The sequence below is a fragment of the Seriola lalandi genome, unplaced genomic scaffold (assembly GCF_002814215.2).
Source record: "Seriola lalandi dorsalis isolate HSWRI2012SDOR001 ecotype SW California unplaced genomic scaffold, Sedor1 jcf7180002054519, whole genome shotgun sequence".
Taxonomy (NCBI): Eukaryota; Metazoa; Chordata; class Actinopteri; order Carangiformes; family Carangidae; genus Seriola; species Seriola lalandi.
In genome coordinates this window covers 3,182,918-3,201,409 of record NW_019525072.1, presented here as the reverse complement: position 1 = coordinate 3,201,409, position 18,492 = coordinate 3,182,918, and the positions used below count along the sequence as shown (strand labels likewise).

General features: G+C 38.0%; 3 protein-coding genes across 3 annotated transcripts; all 3 read left to right on the top strand.

Annotated features, from left to right (window-relative positions):
* The first annotated feature begins 286 nt into the window (after positions 1-286).
* rusf1 (RUS family member 1) lies at positions 287-4,031 on the top strand. The gene is made up of 14 exons (XM_023413761.2): positions 287-609; positions 693-770; positions 859-973; positions 1,070-1,115; positions 1,236-1,268; positions 1,373-1,478; positions 1,875-1,976; positions 2,443-2,513; positions 2,898-3,082; positions 3,202-3,259; positions 3,337-3,401; positions 3,495-3,626; positions 3,714-3,779; positions 3,887-4,031. The coding sequence occupies exons 1-14, from the start codon at positions 460-462 to the stop codon at positions 3,970-3,972; spliced, it is 1,293 nt and encodes a 430-aa protein (XP_023269529.1). The 5' UTR covers positions 287-459; the 3' UTR covers positions 3,973-4,031.
* A 466-nt stretch (positions 4,032-4,497) lies between these two features.
* On the top strand, positions 4,498-11,534 carry LOC111660441 (uncharacterized). Its single transcript, XM_023413724.2, has 12 exons — positions 4,498-4,663; positions 5,566-5,767; positions 6,013-6,045; positions 6,267-6,382; positions 7,762-7,870; positions 8,004-8,036; positions 8,148-8,180; positions 8,290-8,523; positions 9,107-9,210; positions 10,328-10,493; positions 10,589-10,644; positions 10,843-11,534. Exons 1-11 carry the CDS (start codon positions 4,599-4,601, stop codon positions 10,631-10,633), a joined length of 1,140 nt encoding a protein of 379 aa, XP_023269492.1. The 5' UTR covers positions 4,498-4,598; the 3' UTR covers positions 10,634-10,644; positions 10,843-11,534.
* A 1,509-nt stretch (positions 11,535-13,043) lies between these two features.
* Positions 13,044-17,925, top strand: elob (elongin B). Its single transcript, XM_023413938.1, has 4 exons — positions 13,044-13,131; positions 14,639-14,773; positions 16,130-16,238; positions 16,411-17,925. The coding sequence occupies exons 1-4, from the start codon at positions 13,129-13,131 to the stop codon at positions 16,521-16,523; spliced, it is 360 nt and encodes a 119-aa protein (XP_023269706.1). The 5' UTR covers positions 13,044-13,128; the 3' UTR covers positions 16,524-17,925.
* Positions 17,926-18,492: the final 567 nt, after the last annotated feature.

Below are 18,492 nucleotides of genomic sequence, written 5' to 3'. Positions count from 1 at the left end.
TTGACACAACATTTCATATTTTCATTCATGTTTTTATATCTGTTTGACTTGACTGGAGATGCAATGTTGTTGTTACAAATAATAATGAAGAGATATTTCAAAACTGGTACTCATTTTTTTTTCAGTGATACTCATTTTTATGATGCACACATATTACTATACAAGGTCACAGTTTCTTGTACAATAAAATGTGTTGCAGGAATAATATCAGTGCGTCACTCTGTATCGGGGCTCCGCCTTCAACTCTCAATCCACCAATCAGTTATCGCCAAACCTCGAGGCTGAAATAACACGGAAGCACCACAAAGAAAACAGGACACGTCGTTGTGGGTGCGATAACACGTCTGTGCAGCCAAAATGGACTAGTATTAAATATATTCCAATACATTTCAGACTGTACTGTTGTTCCGTTTGTTAGTTTAGTCACCGTCCATGTGTTTTTGGCCTCAAGCAGCCTGAATGGAGAACGACAGTGGTGTGGTTTTGGCCACAGAGAGATACGGCAGTGCAGAGTCCTGGAAGTATTTTGCAAGGGATGGAGTGGTGGAAAGAAGGAGGGATGGCAGCGAGGGTGAATCCAGAGGAAACTCTATTGTTGGGGTTTTTAAAGTAAGGATTTTCTACATTTCCACTTAGCAGCATTGCATGTTAACTCACTGTCATGAGCTGATGATTTTAACTTTTAATTTCAGAGTGTGTTTCTGCCTCAAGGCTATCCAGAGAGTGTCAGTGATGATTACCTGCAGTATCAGTTTTGGGATACAGTGCAGGTACAGTAGAAGAAACCAAAACCAATGGAGATCATCACCATCCCCATCAGACTGAAACTCTCCATTCACACTCCTCTCTCTCACTCAGGCTTTCTCCAGCTCACTGTCAGGGACTCTGGCCACTCAGGCCTCTCTCAGAGGAGTCGGAGTTGGAAACCAAGAGGCAACAGTGGCTGCAGCCACAGTCACCTGGTTATTAAGAGGTGATCCTTAAAAAAAACAACAAAAAAAACAAACACCAAAATGACGTTACTCTTGTATCATTAGTGCAACTTGTGAAATTATGTTTTCGCCTGCAGATGGAACTGGTATGTTGGGAAGAATCCTCTTCGCCTGGCGGAAAGGGTGGGCTCATATTTGTGTCTTTATTGAGGCGAATAAAAGTAATTTTTCCCACTTTATTCATGTTTCTATTTCACTGATGGTTATTCCTTTGTATGATCAATTTCTTTGTCTCTGTCACAGGACAAAACTGGACTCTGAGGCCAAAAAATGGAGGTATGAACTACGCACAGGTACTAAATTTTGAAGATTTGGTGAGTCTAAACATACAATTAACACGCATATTAAAACCTTTTTCCTTTTTTAAAATTTCTTTCAAGGATGTTTGCCGATGTTCTCAATGACATGGCCATGTTCATGGAGATATTGGCTCCACACTTTCCTGCTTGCTTCACCTTGATTGTGTGTACTGCAGGGGTATTCAAGGTAAAAATAACATAACTACCTTAAGTCAGCTGTGATAAAAATTTAAAGCTAAATTCACAAAGCTAAATAAGCAGTAAGTAACTGAACCTATGTAATTTAGTATGTCAGAAATGACCCTTTCTTTAAATCTGACCTGTTAGGAGTAAACAGAATCAGAGAACAGAAAAAATTACCTTCTGCTACACAAATTATGTTTAATTTTTTTTTTTTTTTTAATTTGTTTTTTATGCTCATGAATAACTGGATAACAGAAACCATTGACCTGAACTTTGATAACTGGACTGAATTTGCATTTTATGTCAATTCCTTCAATTATTATCAAATCAAAGACAAAACTGTGATTCACAAGTTTACTGAACTGAGTTTGGCACTGTTATGTGTGTTTGTCTTCTCCAGTCCATTGTCGGAGTGGCAGGCGGAGCGACCAGAGCTGCTCTGACTGTTCATCAGGCTCGCAGAGACAACATGGCTGACATCTCTGCCAAAGATGGCAGTCAGGTACTTGCTTTTTTTGACCTACGACTTTTTATTTTTACCCGTTTCTGTTTCTCATGGAGCAGTCCACAGTGAACAGTGATATCTAGTAAATAAGACAGTGTTCATGTTCTCTTCAACATTTAGATTATGCAACGAATAAGTAGTAAACTGTAATATGATGGTCATTATGAGGGCAGATACCCTGTATAGAGCATTTTGCTGTGTCTTATTCCATTATACATAAAGAAGTACAATAGGACTTTTTCACAGCAAACATGTCAAGTAGAAAAGGTGTTATTCATGACATTGATGATGGACTCATGTAGTTAACTTTCAGCTGTGCTTTTCCTACTGTGACATGTCGAAATGCTGTTAAACTGCCTGTGGTGACAGATGTTTTAACACTGATGGTTTCTGAGTTTTAATCGATAATAAATATTTAAATAAATCTACAAATTCATCAAAACATGTCTTTTATTTTCCACAGGAGACTTTAGTGAATTTGGCTGGACTGCTGATCAGTTTGATTCTCATCCCCCTTATCACTGATAATCCTGTGTAAGTGATGTTATATCAAACATATATAAGTTAGGCTGTGTCTCTGCCATTTGCCATTCTGAATGTGCAATACTCAAACTGTTAACTGTTGTACTTCAGCCTATATAAACCTCTGTAAGACATCTTTACAAAAGGTGTATTTTATACATTGCTTATTTATGGTCTACATTATATAGGGACATCTTTTGTATAGTGTATATCTTGTCATTTTAATTTAATACTATATTGTATGTATGTACAAGAATTACATTCATTAGATTCCTGTGGTGACCATACAGATGACAATTAACTTGACCTTGAAATTAAACTTTTAGTTATTTGAGGAGTCTGTTGTGTCTTTGAGGTCGCCCACCTCCAATTTCATTCTCTCTGTCTCTCCCTCAGACTGACTCTCAGCCTCTTCTTCCTCTTCACCATGCTCCACCTCTTTGCCAATTACAAGGCTGTGCGTTCGGTTGTCATGGAAACCTTCAATGAGGCGCGGCTTTCGATCGTGTTACAGCAATACCTGAGAGACAAACGAATCCTGAGTCCACTTGAGGCCAATCAGAGAGAGCCAGTTTTCTTGGGTAAAGAAAAATCATAAGTTTAAGTAGTTTTCTTGGCTGTTCGAGGGATCTCATTGGAGTTGCATTGACGGTTGTAATATATTGATTTGGTGCATTCAAAATTGTGAAATGTTGTCCAGAATTTACGAAAACGGCGCCAATCAGACTCGGAGTGAGGCTACAGGAGGTTGTGCAAAGGTAATTAAATATACCATATTTGCTTGTATGATGAAAAATTACACTCTTCTCTAAAATGAACTCTGCTTATTTTGTAGCCCGGAGGAACTTCAGTTGACTTTGAAGAACAACAACATGCCTTACATCTTAGGAGTGAGAAACGGTATGTCAGCCTGAGAAGAGTTCTCCCTCTACATAATAACAGTGTGTTTAAGAGCAACATTCAATGTCTTTAACTCAGCTGTCTACCTCCCAGGGTGCATTTGTGTTTGTTTGGGACCAAAAGCATCAGTACATGATGAAATCAGAGTGATGTGCCAAGCTGTGTGGGTCAGCAGCACGATGAGCCCTCCAGCTCACACAGAACCCACTACACAACAGCAGCAAAGTGAGCCCTTGCCTTCATTCATTTAATTAATAATGTTGCTTAAATATTACACTCTTTAAAACACTGTAAACTTGTATTCTTTAAAAGGTCACTGGGAAATGGTGCATGAGAGCCACAAACTGATGGACACAATTTTCAATCCATTTCTCAAAGGTGAGCCCACATAAACCTGTTCTAACATACAAATCATCAGCTTTATCTTGTGATTTTTTTTTTTTTTTTATCAACAAAAGCATGATTTTTGCTAATATAATTTCCAGGTGTGGAAGCTGCAGGATGGGACACAAAACGAACTCTGCTGGACTGGGATGAATGGAGGGTTGAGTGGAAATCTAAAAGCAACTGAGCTTCTCATTGTTTATATCACATTGTTTAACATTTATTAAACAATGACATTTTTAAAAACCCCTTGTTTGATTCATTTTGTGTTCAAATCTTAATAGGGATGATAGAAGGAAATCAAAAAAAAAATCTATATTTTGTACAGGAATATTAAGATTAAAAATACAAAACTGGAGAATCTGTGAGCAAATATCATTATTAAAATTATTTGATTGACATGTAAAAAACAAAAACAAGAAAAAATTGCATTCACTGTAGGACGGGGGCGCTATTGGACATTCACAAACAATTAACACACCACGAAGAAGAACCTAAGCAAACTATGCTTGTGTCAAGGTAGCCACATTCTGTAGGGTAATTGCGGAAAATAAGTAATTAGGCTTAGTGGGTATAAGTAATAATTGGCGTTGAATGTAGTTTTATTGCGAGGGTTTAATACTTAAATAAAAACATACTTGTGTACTGCTGAATGCAATAAAAGTATTTAAGATTTTTGCACAACGGAAAGCTTTCAAACATGTCATGAGGCTTATTTTGAAAATTCTAACCGGATGTAGATTTATTGTAGCTAGTTTGACCGTTCGTTCAAACAACGCTAAACATCAAAATCGGCCCGAAATTGTGTAGAAAATGGGAAGGTATAAATGTGCCTACAACTGTGAAAGCTCCAGCGATCCAGAAGTGAAGTTTTTTAAGTGAGTATTCAATATCAGTAATAATTTCTCACCCCAAACCAGGAAATAGTTAGCTAGCTGATTTGTGAAGTAATTGTTAAGCTAGCAACAAATATAAGCATTAGTTAGTGTTTTTCAGCAGGTATCAGCGTTTTATGTAACCACGAATTTAAGAAAATGTCGTGAAAACTTACTTAATTTAGTCTCTCTGTATGTGTTGAGTTCATTTGCATAGCCTGGGTGATGCAGGACAAACTGCATGTAACTGCTGGTACAGTATATATTAAAGGAAGTGAACCTCAACTCACTGTTGTTTTCATCAGAATCCAGGAAACAGAAATAAAGGCATAGTTGTATAGTCAAAATGAATTCTCAGTGCATTAAAACATATAACAACGCTCTTACAGGAGAGAATCATTTTCATTTTTCGGCTGCCTGATTTAAAGAAGATGAAATGGATGAAATCATGAGAAAATATGTTCATCACTTGCTACAACTGTATCACAAGATGTTTTTCATTCTAGTGTGAGCAGCTGACTCAAATGATGGGGTAGTGCTGGTATACATGAGAGATTATCACAATATCACATCAGGTCCAAAACATCTATTATTTACCAATTTTTGCAGCCTCTTAATGGCAAACTGTGTTTTGTGTGATGTTAAAATTGACTGCTTGTTTTACACACAACACACCAGGCGACACCACAGTGGATTGTACGTATCTAATGTAAGATAGGGATTTCCGAAGAAGCCTTGAGTTTTACCATGAACAATTATTGCTAATGAGAACAAGTAGGCATTTTTTCTTTTAATGTCAGTATTCTTATATCAATGTTGTATTTACTCCACACATGAGATAATGGTACATATAAGGGTTAGAACTTGGCCTTAGACTTGTTTAAATGAGTTGTGTGTTACGACAGGTTTCCACTTTACAATCCCCGAAAACTCAAGAAATGGCTTGTCAACATGAAGTTGAAGGACTGGACTCCGTCCCGCTTTTCTGTGCTGTGCGTCAATCATTTTGAGGAGCAATACATTGACAGAACAGGCAAATGTGTGAAACTCAGAGAAGATGCAGTTCCCACCATGTTTTCATCCCCCGATGAGACACAGAAAAGGAAGGTTTGTATTAGGTAACTCAGCATCAGTGGACCATTTGAAAAAAAAAATACATCTGCTCCTTTGTGTGGGAAAAGTAGTTTTGAGCAAGTCTGCTCCCAGGTCATCTATATTTGGCAGTAAAGTAAAACTAAACTAAACTCTTTGATAGGCCAGTGTCTTCCTTAGAAATCTTCTTCATCTGTTTGTGATAATTCAATAAAGTAAATGTCTCATATGCAACTACTGTCACTGTCTCCCTGATGTAGGCTTCCATCAAACCAAGAAGTAAGAGACACAAGGTGAGAGCATCCTGTAATGGTATTTCACTGTTAAATTCTGTGATTCAGTTGTCATTTGTGGCTGTTTTCATAAGCAAGTTGGTCTATTTTCTCTAAAGTTATAAAACTGTAACATAAATGCTGTCTTTATTCAAGCTATTATACAGACTCCATGGTGCTAAACATAATCAATACAAACTTCCAAACATTCATTGTGTTGTTTCTTTGTGTTCTCAACCCAGCCACATGGTAAAGCCTCACAGATGAGTCCAGCTCAGTCTCCGACAACCTCTCCTGCCACAGCGAAGCGAAACGTTCAAAACAAAGAGACCAGCCAGACAGAGCCAGAGCCTGCACGGTATGGTATTTCTAAACAGAGAAGCTTTGCCTTAGCCCTCCACTGTTTTATTTTACACCTGCTTTACTTTCATTTAGTCAGTTTTCCATTTAGAACAAGCCGTAGTTCAACAAAAGTAATGGTTAATAATAAATCGGCACATATGATCCAAAAATGTCACAGGAAAAATATAGAAAAGTAGTAAAGTAGTGCAGATTTTTTCTTACTAAATCATACTGACTCCACAATCTAAACCAGTGGATATTCTGCTTCTGTTCAGTGCACTGTATGTAGTGAAATGAGATGGTTACTCAGTACACAAAGAAAAACATTACATATTTACATTACATGTGTACATTTAGATAAGGTAATAGACCATGAATTACAGGTTCTGCCTTCATGTCATCAATCATCACATGAGGGATTTTTGTTGTGTTAGTTCAAATGAACAAAAAGAAATATTGCAGTCCATTCAGTTCTTCCAAGAAAACTTTGGGGTAGATACAGAAGAAGCTGTGTCAGTTGTGGCATGACATCCGTGGTAACCCTTAAAATATTTATATAAATATTAAATATTTATATTTATGATGCTGGGGTCAGTGAGACCCTGACGTTTGACCGGTATGAAAACAAGAACTAATAATGAGATGTCTATAAATACCTACTGTACTTCGTGCTGGAAATGTGGAAGTATGTGTGGTGGCAACTTCTGCGCTTTGCGTTTAGGTTTTTTCAGTACAGACGTCATCATTTTGGTCATTCAGAGAAGCAAACGTCTCCAGGGTTTTTCTGATGATGCAGAATAAGCTTGAGGACTCCAGCTGTTTCCTGTTGTGCTCTGCCTGAGGCCATGACTCCTCTCTGAGAAGTCTGGGTGTGTAGTCTGCTTCAGATATGCCAGACATAAATGGTCTTATCCATCGCACAGATATGCAGGTGTCGTATAAGGGGGGTTCTGCATTGGGTCTTACTGCAGAGCGGGCTGATGGCGTGTTGGTATTGATGTAGCTGATGCCATCTGATGGTAAATCAGAACCAGGAGCTGAAGTTTCCTGTAAAAGATAAAAAAATCGAAAAAATGACGGATGCAATAAAGTATTGTAAATATTAATCAAAGCCTGAACTGAGCTCCTCTCACAATGGGGATCGAATAACTGCATCCAGGTCAGGATCCATTATCGCTCCACTGCTCCCTGGATCTGTACGTGTCTTGTAGCTTTCTCTGGAAGTCAAAGCCAGGTTCGAGGCCAAGCTCACTGGCTAGCAGAGCAACACGACTGTCGTTGGTACACACTTGTTGGTGCCACAATGTAGGTCAGTAGTTGATAAGAAATCGGATTTTTTAACATTTGGGTTTTTTCCTCTTTTAATGTGTTGATATTTTCTGTTTCTATGGTCAGAGACAAAGACTCAAAAAAATCGGACAAATGGAGGATCATAGTAGATGAAGGGCTGATGAAAATTGAGTCATTTCCTCATTTCTTCCATGGAGATTACTGTGTACCACAGGTAAGAGGTATTACTAAATTATGGCAATTGTGGTACAACTTTGGGCAAATCAACTTGCCTTTTTTGTCAAATGTTCAGTATCAAATACTGTAACTTCATATTTGTATCTATATTGTCCATTTGTCACTGACAGGATATTCAGTGGGCTCCAGATGATGATTTCAGTGTAAGTAGTTGACATGATTTTAAACTTTTAAATGACTATATTTTCACTTTCACACTCTGACCTCTGTGTTGTGATGTATTTTAATCAAATGGTTTTCTGTAATTTCCACAGACAGAATGTAAAGATCGTGAAAACCTAATAGAGGTAGGTCTGTAGCCTGTATGAAAACCTTAACTATATTAAATACAATCAGCAAAAACTGGGATTATTAGTGGATCACATCGTATGATGACATGATATAATGTGATTGCAGGTGAAAGAACCATGGCAGTGGCTTGGTCTGGATGTCAGAGGACCCCTGCCCCAAACACTGAATGGACACAAATACATTTTGACTGTGACGGATTATTACTCCAAGTGGGTGGAAGCTGTGCCCATGCAGTCATGCCTCCCTCCGCATGTGGCAAAACACATCGTGGACATCATCGCCCACTTTGGATACCCGTTCAGAATCCTCTCAAGACTGCCTCATGACATAGTCCACAAAGTGAGTGTATGGCCGACCGAACCATTCATATTGTTATTGAGAACTTAAGTTACTTCCCCTTTCCTAGTTAATCTTTGTTTCACGGGCTAGCTAAGAAAACTACAACTCCCACGAGGCACTAACAACATGCTAATGGCTTATGCTGTATTTATGTCATAGTAGAGTTATTTGTTATTTCCAGTTTCTGTCCTGGTAAAATAGAGTTTGTATCAACAGCAAAGTCAGACTTAAGACTGGGAAACGTACAAGCTATTTTTCCAGTCATCCATCCCATATGATGTTGACACAGCATACGACTTGTGAGATTTGTTGTTATTGAATGCTACCAAAATAATTTTCATTTTTTATCTTGGTTAAAATAAATGAATACACAGATTTTACACTCCAGTATGACAGTAGACAAAACAAAAAGCTTAGAATATGGTCTGAAACCCCCAGGAATAGATGTCATCTATTAGAAAGACTTTTTAGAAACGTTCTGAGGTGGTGGAATTTAATGATAATAATAAATTATAAATAAATTATGATAATATTGTGTCCTAATCAGCCAGTGTCTCACATAAATAACGTATCTCCATTCTAGATCAACAGAGAGCTAAAAGATCAGCTGAAGGTCACCATCGCTCTCGTCGTCTATCATCAGCAGACCGGCACTGCAGATTTGATCACACAGCAGCTCATTGACAGGTGTGTGTTTATAGTTTACAGCAAAGTACACCCCTGTGCAGTGTTACTAAACATGTTAAATGATTGAAAACTTTGCCATCTTGCAATAATTGTATAATTTTAAGTTTAAGTGAAGTTTAACCTCAATACAACAAAAGTGAGCACACCTGGTTTGTGTCTGCTGTGACATGGCTCCACATGGTAATGAGCTGCCTGAACAAATGAGAATTGTGACACTTCATAAAGATGTGAGTGGGTACAAGAGCATCAGTGGGAAAAGCCATACTACCAGTAACAGAAGGTGCAGTGGTCATCCTCAAAAAAAGATGCCACACACAATTCCCTATTTACGCACGTTTGCATTAAAAAACAGATGAGTAGGTGCTTCTGACCTGGCACAAGTAATATCTGTGGAAAGAGTGACTCATCAGAAAGTATGAAGGACATTGCATCGATTTATCCTCTATGTACGGCGTCCAAGGAGAAAACCATTACTCAAAAAAACAGCACAAAAAGATTTAACTTTGCCAGTAACATGAAAAGAGGCCCAATGAATACTGGCAGCACATTATTTTCTCTTTCTATTCTCCAAAATAAATTTGTTTGGATCAGATGGAGTCCAGTATGTTTGGTGGGTATCTGGCCTAGTTTTTAAAGATGAAAAAAGGAGAGAACTATGGCCTGGCCAAGTATTTTCCCTGATTTGAACCCTATAGAAAACCTTTGGAGTATTTTAAAGTGGAAAGTAGAGCAGCAAAAGCCCTCCAGCAGAGAGCAGCTGAAATGAATTGTCCATGAAGAACGGCAGAACATCTCTCCGCACATTTGTGTTAGACTGGTATCATCCATGTTCAGGCTGATCAAATCTGTCTCCAAAAATGAAAATCCCAGAGAATATTTATTCTCATATTAATAAATCAGTCTTGCACTGATGCATCTCACTGTTCTGAATTGACAAAATATTGGCCAGTTAGCAAAAGAAATATGAAAAAACCACAGGTCAAGTGTATGTAACAGCCGTAGCTCTTCTGTGAAGTGTAATCTGGTGGTTTTAAATTGCTACATGCGTTTCAGGAAACCTGTGTAATTGGCCTTCAAGTGAATACTGTATTTTTTTCTAATTGCTGCTTCCCAACAGGATGGTTAGTGATCTAATACAAGAGCATGCGGCTGACTGGGACGTCTACCTGCCTGCCAAAGTTTTCAGTCTGTGTTTCAAAGAGCATTCAAAGACCAAGGAGAGGCCTTTTTCAATGCTCTGCTGTGGAGGACTGGAGCCTGTCCAGTCCCCCAGAGGACTTAATGTAGGTGTAGGTTTAGAAAATTTAGAGTTTTGATGATCCTTTGTCTTATGGAAGCTGTAAAATGACTCTTGTGTTCTTGCCTCTCTCTTCCACAGTATGCTTATTCCAAGATCCGAGAAAGTGCTTTTGTGGTTAGATAGGTGTTTATCGGGTGAGTTGAATGTATATTAAGGTTTTGTGTGCAAGTACATGTCATACTTTAATACAATATTCTACATTTGAATGGGGTTGTGGAATTTGTGGAATATCTTGTCACCTTTAAAGATGTTTTCCAGTAAATCAGTGAATTTGAAAACGATCTCAGAGAAGTTTGAGTAAATCATGTAACAGTAACATTATTATTTTGCAGGTCAATGAAAGTGGATACCAAACTGGACTCTGGGAGGAAGAATATTTTTCAGTCATGAAAGTATTCTGACTTAGTCGAAGATTGTCATGCAAAAGTGGTATTGTACTTCACTTCATTGCCACAATATGGAAACATGAGAACCCTGGTAGTTTGCTGAAGATGAGGACTTTGCTGACTGCACAGATTTTGGAGATGAGACTGCAAACGTTTGTAGCATCTTCTACAGGACGCATTAAAATTGTTTGTTCATCAAGTCAGTAAAAGGCCATTTTCAGTTCAGTTTTGTATCAAATTTTTGGATGTGAAATTGTATATCTGTTGTTGATATTGTACCACAATGAACTGTCTCAGAGTGTACAAAATGCAGTAGAATGAGTTAAATGCAGTGTGGTACCAGAATGGAAGTCAGGATCAGGTCAGGACAGTCCATGGAAAAGTGATGTAAGTTTGGGCTTGAGGCATCTGAGTCTGATGGACAACATTTGGTTTTTACATTAGGATTTGTTTGTCTCTTGTGAGTTGGCGTCCTGTTTCAAGTGCCCCCAAGTGGTATTTCTTGAGAAAGTATGAGTCTGTGTTAGTCCAGCCAGTTCAGTTAATATGAGCTGGCAAATTTAAGGCTGTTTTTTGTTGTTGCTTTTTTTCCCCCCATAAAATGTAAAATATGTCAATAAACTAGCTTTTGAAAATAATGAGAAATGAAAAAAAAATATTTGTCTAATCGTTGTGCATTGAAGATCAAGTATTTTGTCAGCACCATGTCTTGTTTCCACCTTAAAACAAATTCAGGAAGTGCAAATATGTCAGACGTTACACATGATCAGTCATATGCAGTATGTAGAGCATCAGTAGTATGAGAATTACATCTGTTATGACAGCGTTGCATCTGCACTTGCACCTGCACCTGGTGTCAACTTATGAAATACAGCCTGTGTTTACAGATTGTGTTCAAGTAGAACTACCACAGTAATTTGCATTCTTTCATACAAAATGTCAAATAGGACAACAGCACAGTTTCAAGAGCGTGTTTACATTTGCTACACATGACAACTTGAATACATTAAAAAAAAATAAAAAATCAATGAAACAAACAAAAACAATTGAAGTGAATGTTAAACTTGTTCTCTATCACGTATTTGTGGCTGCTGCTGACGACCCGACTAAACCACTAAATCATAAACATCGTGAGAGAAAAAAACAAATTGTGATCGTAAACGTCTTATGACACCTGATTTGTTCTGTATGTGTCTCAGCTGTGGGTTCAGCTGTCCCACTCACTGCGGTGACAGCTGCTGTCAGACTGAAAGGAGGAAATGAAGTCTTATCATACAAAAGACCCAGCTAGTGAAAAGAAACACACCTGTTTGTTTCACCAGGGAGGGCAACACAATGTTTGTTAATAATGATGAGGCTCCGTTCAGTTCATTGTGGAATTACAGGCTTTGATCCGACAAAAATGTTCAATGGCTGAATCCAAATAAAGGATTGAAGCCCCGTGAGAAACCACAGTAGTGTCACAAATACATTCTTTGTTTATCGTGTGAGGATATTTTTGATTGTTGGAACAAGAACACATAATTGTAAGTTGTACAAGTTAACTGTAAAGACTTCGCCATGCTAAGTGGAATGCTTTCTCATTTTTCTTATAGCAATCACAAGAAATCATTTAAATGGATCATCAATGCCCCAAAGGTTTGCACAAAATTGGTAAAACTGCATTTTCTTTCTATATAACGTTTGGGCATCATATTTAATAAAGTCTTTTGAGGAATGTAATTGTTCTAAATATTTGTTTTCTCTCTCATGTCTGTCAAGCCTTGTTTTGTTGTGTTATAATGATGTGTCTTCTTATCTAACTATGTGACACATCACACAGACAGTACGCGACCATATTGAACAGAGATCTATTGGAAAAAAGAAATAACGTATCTCAAGAAACTATAAAAAGTGTATTATACTGAAACATACTACAGTAATAGTAATTGTGCTTTCAACCACATGACCTTAGTTAAAAACAGTAAAGCGACACACCAACGTTCTTGGTTTTACTCCATATGAGGGAAAATGCTCAATTTTAAAAGCCACATTACAATATGTTGCTGACTTCTGACAGTATCATAACCGATCATAACGATACAGCGCCACTGACTCGCTGAATAAAGCCGGGGCGCTGCCCCCTGGTGGATGATCCAGGAGCCGCAGCTGTCTCTGATGCCGCTGTGAGCTCACTGTTGTCGCTGTGCAGTGGAGGCGTTTTTTTTTTCTGAGTGCAGCCTACCGCAAGAAATGGTGAGTGAGGAAAACAGATACAGCTCATACCGTAACGGCCTATTGACTGAGCAAAGCCTACTTAAATTAGTCATTAAATCCTTCTCTGGGCGTTGAAATGTGTGCTGTCAGTAGGTGAACTAAGCTTGTCACAAAAAACGACCATCCAAAAGCTTATGCCTTTGTTTAGCTAACCATTGCTATCGTGGGTTAGCATCCCAGCGTTGGTTAACGTCAACACACCAGCTCACGCTAGCTGAACATGGCATTACAAAAGCTCGAGCAGGGTTGGCGAAGAGGGGTCCAGATAAAAGGACATAGAAAATAACCTTGTTCTGGATAAGTGACAGCTCTACCAACAAACTTTGTTTTTTTGACAAATGGATAGCTAGCCGCGAGGAAGCTAACTAGCTAAAGTTGTCATTAGCTGCTGTAGCTCGGCTAATGTTATCGTCTGAGAAACAACTTAGATTAAAAGGCTTGGGTAGTGTTAACAGTTAAATGTAGCGATTAACTGTTTGACAAGTGTTGAGTACTTAGTAGCTAACTTTTCCATGCCCTATTGATTGAGGAAGCTACTGTAGCTAACAGTTGGCTGAACGGCTACCTTTGGCTAGTTGCCACAGCTAAGCTATCACGCCATGACGCTAGCAAGCAGCTGCTGCACTGTTGGTCTTAAAACGCCAAGGTGTGGAGGTTGGTGTAACGTTAAGGAGGGCTGTTTGCTCCTTAACGAACTCCCTAAACTGCTGCCAGTGCCAGCTTCACCACGATTGCTGCCGTACAGCCCCATCCTGTTTTACCTGCCTAATACAGGCAGTTTAAGTCTATGAACACAGTTATCTACTATCTAATTTGGTTTAGCTTTTGTCAGTAGTAGTAGTTAATCTAATTTGAAAAGTACATGGGTCCACTACTGATGCAAATGAAGCATCAGTAGCAGATCCATGTACTTTTAGAGTTTCACTTGACTTAACATCAGTCATGTCGTCTGTATTTTCTTGGGATATTCCACCAAATTATTAAGAACTTTGTGTTAGACCCATTTTGATGTGGCGGCTCTGTGATGAATGTACTAAACCATTTTATTGTGATTTTTTTAAAAACAAAACAAAAAAAACTTATAATAAGTAGCACATTATCCCTATGCTTTTGCTTCAGTTGTTCAGTATTTGCAAGTGAAAAATTCTCTATCCGGTGATGGAAGCTGATGTTTGGTTTTACCATTGAGATAAGCAGTAGTTGGTAGATTATCAATTATTTGTCCTCACACTACAATGCTCTATTCATCAGCAGGGTAAATGAGTTTGAAATAGGCAATGGGAGGTCATCCTAGATACATGACATCTTGGTTGTTTTTCTATCTTTGGAATAATGTGATTAAAACCCATGAATGAGTTGTTTCAGGGTGAAATGTGCCTCCAGAGGTTTACAGCATCATGTTTGAGAAAGCAGCATTTACAAGGTCAACAATGTTTTTCTAATGTGATTCAGTGTCTCATTTCCACTCTTTCCTCTGTGCTTTCAGGATGTGTTTCTAATGATCCGACGTCACAAGACGACCATCTTCACAGATGCCAAAGAGTCTACCACAGTCTATGAACTGAAGCGCATAGTGGAAGGCATTTTAAAGAGGCCACCTGAAGATCAGAGGCTTTATAAGGTGAAATAAATGACCTGATACATCTTACAGTTTGTCTGTGATGGCAGGGTCGGTACAGCCAATAAACTATCTTCCAGTACTGAAGGAAAACACGAGGCACATTATCAGTTATTTTTAAATTATAGTAACAGTTTAGAGAGCAACTTTGCTCTATCAGTCATATAAGATTGAACTGTAATTACCTGTCGCTCAAAACACTATTTCTTTGGGGTGAAGTGTATGATTAGTGAAATGACCATTTACAGAACCATGTGTATGTAATAAACAGGTTCTTGGTTTGTTGTTGTTGTCGTTCATACCGGCTTGTTGGTGTAACATGTTCATGTAAGTTTAGAGCAATATAAGAATTCATATTTTTGCTAAAGCACTTTGTGATCGAGGTGTGTGTAGGGGTGGGTAATATTAAAATATACACTGTGAGACTGTAAATTTGTTTATGTTCCAAGAATTAGCTGTACCATTCAGAGCTGCAGTGATTAGTCTATTAATTGTTAAGTCAATTGACAGAAATTTAATCAGCAGCAAATGATAGTCAGTTAATTGTTTTCAAGCTGAAATGGCATTCTCTGGTCTCAGCTTTTTAAGTATCAGGATCTTTCTTTTTTGGCAGTAAACTGAATATTCTTAGGTTTTGGATTATTGGTCAGACAAAACAAGCAAATTGAAGACCTTATTCATAATTATTTTTATTCATCTTTTTTTTAATTTAACATTGTATAAACTAAGTGATAATACCATTTATGAAGTTGTTATCTCTTTAACTGGTTGTATTAGACCAGACTATTGTGTCAATTTGTGTGAAATGTTACAATGAGCAGGACCTCTGTTGGGTGTTTCTTTCATCAGTATGGGGAAGTATGTTGGTTTATTTGGCCAGTGGATTAATTACATGAGAGATAGACATGCCTGTCTCATTATTTTATCTATAATGAGTTTCTCAATTCATTTTCCAGAAAGTTTGTAATTTTATATCGTAATGTATATGTTGTAATTTGAAATTACATGTGATAGAGAACTTCATCCAAATCATTCACCCTGAGCCGAATGCAAAGCTTGAACTATTTCTCATCTGAATCCTTTAATTTAACAAGATTCTTTGTCTTAACTTAACTGACACTGAATACACCTTAAACTTTCTGGCTTAGAGAAACACAATAGTCTTCATACGAGAGTGCACCAATTTCACCTTGTAACAAATCTTAATGCAGTGGCAATTTGGTCTCCTAAATCTCTACAGACACATTGAACATATCTCTGAGAGGTACACAGTGATAATGTGCACTTTGTTCAGTGAGACAAAAACATTTGGTGCGTGAACAGCTGGCTCTACAGTACTTTGTTCATTTTCTTCACCAGGATGACGTGCTGCTTAACGACGGTCAAACTCTTGGCAATTGTGGCTTCACAAATCAAACAGCCCGACCTCAGGCCCCAGCCACGGTGGGATTAGCTTTCCGTCTGGGTGGTAAGTATTTCACACTTAGATCTAACCAATTTTTTCCATAGTCACTGCACCAATCATTCACTTTTTATTTCATGCCACAGTTTTAAGAGCTCTTAATTTTGCTCTGGTTTACTTTCTGTGTCATGTATGTTCTCTCTCTTTTCACTGTCGTCACTTCCTGTCATTCTCCCAGATGATTCATTTGAGCAGCTGAGGATTGAGCCCTTCTCCACTCCCCCAGAGCTCCCTGACGTCATGAAGCCCCAGGACTCGGGCAGCACAGCCAACGAGCAGGCTGTACAGTGAGGCAGTAGGCGGGGAAAGGAGAGGGACGCACAGGGGGTCTGAGGGAGGACGCACGGGGGGGTGGGAGGGGTTGAATTTTGGGAATTGATGCCTCAGCGGGTGAGTTTTACCTTGCCTGTCTTCAGCTGGGCATAAACAATTACAAACACGGATTCCCCTTGTTGTAAATGTGAGGGCGGGTGCTTCAAAGTGGTTCATTTGTCCTGAAATCGGAGTACGCATGCTAAATTGATACTTTCACACAAGACCCTTCAGAGATACCTGACGGACTTGTCATGACACTGTCAGTCATCCATGGGATTGGTAAAGGCTGAACATAAAGAATTGTACCTCGTATTTAATGAATTCTAGTCTTTATTTGAGGTAAGGCTAATGCAACCTTACTTGTGTTTTTTATTTTGCTGGCTTAAATGTGGGAGTTGATAAGGTGTGACATTTTTAGGCTTTTATGTTTGTGTGTTTCTTTATTAAACTATTACTAGGATTTAACATGTTTTTGGTCTTTGGCCTGGATATGTGTTGCAACAATAGCTAGGAGTTTGTGAATTTCTAAGTTACTATCTGTATTTCAAGAACTTTTGAACAATATGAATCTGAAATAAAATAGATTCACTTGTTGGCAGATCTGGCATTAAGGTGAGGATTTCTTGGTACTTTATCTCTCAGTAGTTGTAGTTTTCATACTTTAGCTGCTCACAGGTGTTACTGAGACTGAATGCGCTCAGTTGTGGGTATCTACAACACATTTAATGCTGGCATGGGCCTGGTGTTGAAAACGAAATGAGCGACAGACATAGCAGCAAAAATAATGATTATTGATTAATTTATATTACTAACAGAGGTGGGAACTAACCAACTTTCCTCTCCAGTGTTTGATTGTAGCCCATGAAATCATGGAGATGTTGGTGAGGTCTTGCTAATTTCAATCATTGGGCCTAATTGTTTATAGTAAACATAAAACATTTTAACGTTAAACAGATAGTTTGTTGTGTGATGAGTTATGGAACTGTGTCTGTGAAAGGTGGGCTGCACACTTGACCCTCCATTATCACCAGTATCACTGCCCATTTAGTTTTAGTTCATGCTGCAACTTGTGTTGTGTTATACACCATTAATACCTTAATAAACATTGTTTTCCTAAAAGTAAGAGAGGAATAGAAATGAACTCTTCTGCACAACAAATCATCAAATTAAAAGTGTATAAAAATGGGTCTCATGATCTAGAAAGTTACAATTAAAAACAAAAGTCCGCCATTATTTAGCACAGGAAAGGATATTCTGACTTGGGGGTGTTGAATGAAATAGCAAAACAAAAAGCATTTGCAAATTGAGGCTGTTAAACAGTGGGACATGATCAAAGTTGCACTTGTAACTGATTTGACATTAAAGCAACTGTTTTTCACCCTTGTGCACTGTGGTGTTTTTGTATGATTGTGTAGTCAATGGTGAATATGTTGATACAGTACTGTCATTTTGTGCACAGGAATACAAACGATTATTAATATTACATTACAGTAACTGTCTGTTGAGCTAAATCTTTAACATAAATACATATTTACATCGAACCATATGAGATGATTTGTAGTATTAAAGTGTTTACATTTGTAAGGCCTTTGTGTTCTGCTAATGTTTATCAGCTTATATTAGGATAACTACTAATAATAGCCAACTACATGCAAAGATGTGAGATATAGATGTAATAAAGATGTATGTCTTAATCAATAATTTTGCCAATAAAATAAAAAATGATAAATGCCCATCACAATATCGCAGAACCCAAGTCGACGTTTTAGAATTCCTTGTTTTGTCCAACCTACAGTCCTAATATGAAAGATATTAAATTTACTTGATAAATGACTAATTTTCTGTCGGTCGACCAATTAATTAAACTAAATGTTGCAGTTCTAAACTCGCTATTTATTGTGTAAAAGGGCTGCTTAACAATCTAATCATTTATCAACACTACGAC

Coding starts and splice junctions, on each gene's coding strand:
- rusf1 (XM_023413761.2), top strand. CDS start 460: ATGGAGAACGACAGTGGTGTGGTTTTGGCCACAGAGAGATACGGCAGT. Junction 771..858: donor AGTTTTGGGATACAGTGCAG/GTACAGTAGAAG, acceptor TCTCTCACTCAG/GCTTTCTCCAGCTCACTGTC. Junction 1,977..2,442: donor CTGCCAAAGATGGCAGTCAG/GTACTTGCTTTT, acceptor TATTTTCCACAG/GAGACTTTAGTGAATTTGGC.
- LOC111660441 (XM_023413724.2), top strand. CDS start 4,599: ATGGGAAGGTATAAATGTGCCTACAACTGTGAAAGCTCCAGCGATCCA. Junction 8,181..8,289: donor ATCGTGAAAACCTAATAGAG/GTAGGTCTGTAG, acceptor ATGTGATTGCAG/GTGAAAGAACCATGGCAGTG. Junction 8,524..9,106: donor CTCATGACATAGTCCACAAA/GTGAGTGTATGG, acceptor TCTCCATTCTAG/ATCAACAGAGAGCTAAAAGA.
- elob (XM_023413938.1), top strand. Junction 14,774..16,129: donor AAGATCAGAGGCTTTATAAG/GTGAAATAAATG, acceptor TTTCTTCACCAG/GATGACGTGCTGCTTAACGA. Junction 16,239..16,410: donor ATTAGCTTTCCGTCTGGGTG/GTAAGTATTTCA, acceptor TCATTCTCCCAG/ATGATTCATTTGAGCAGCTG.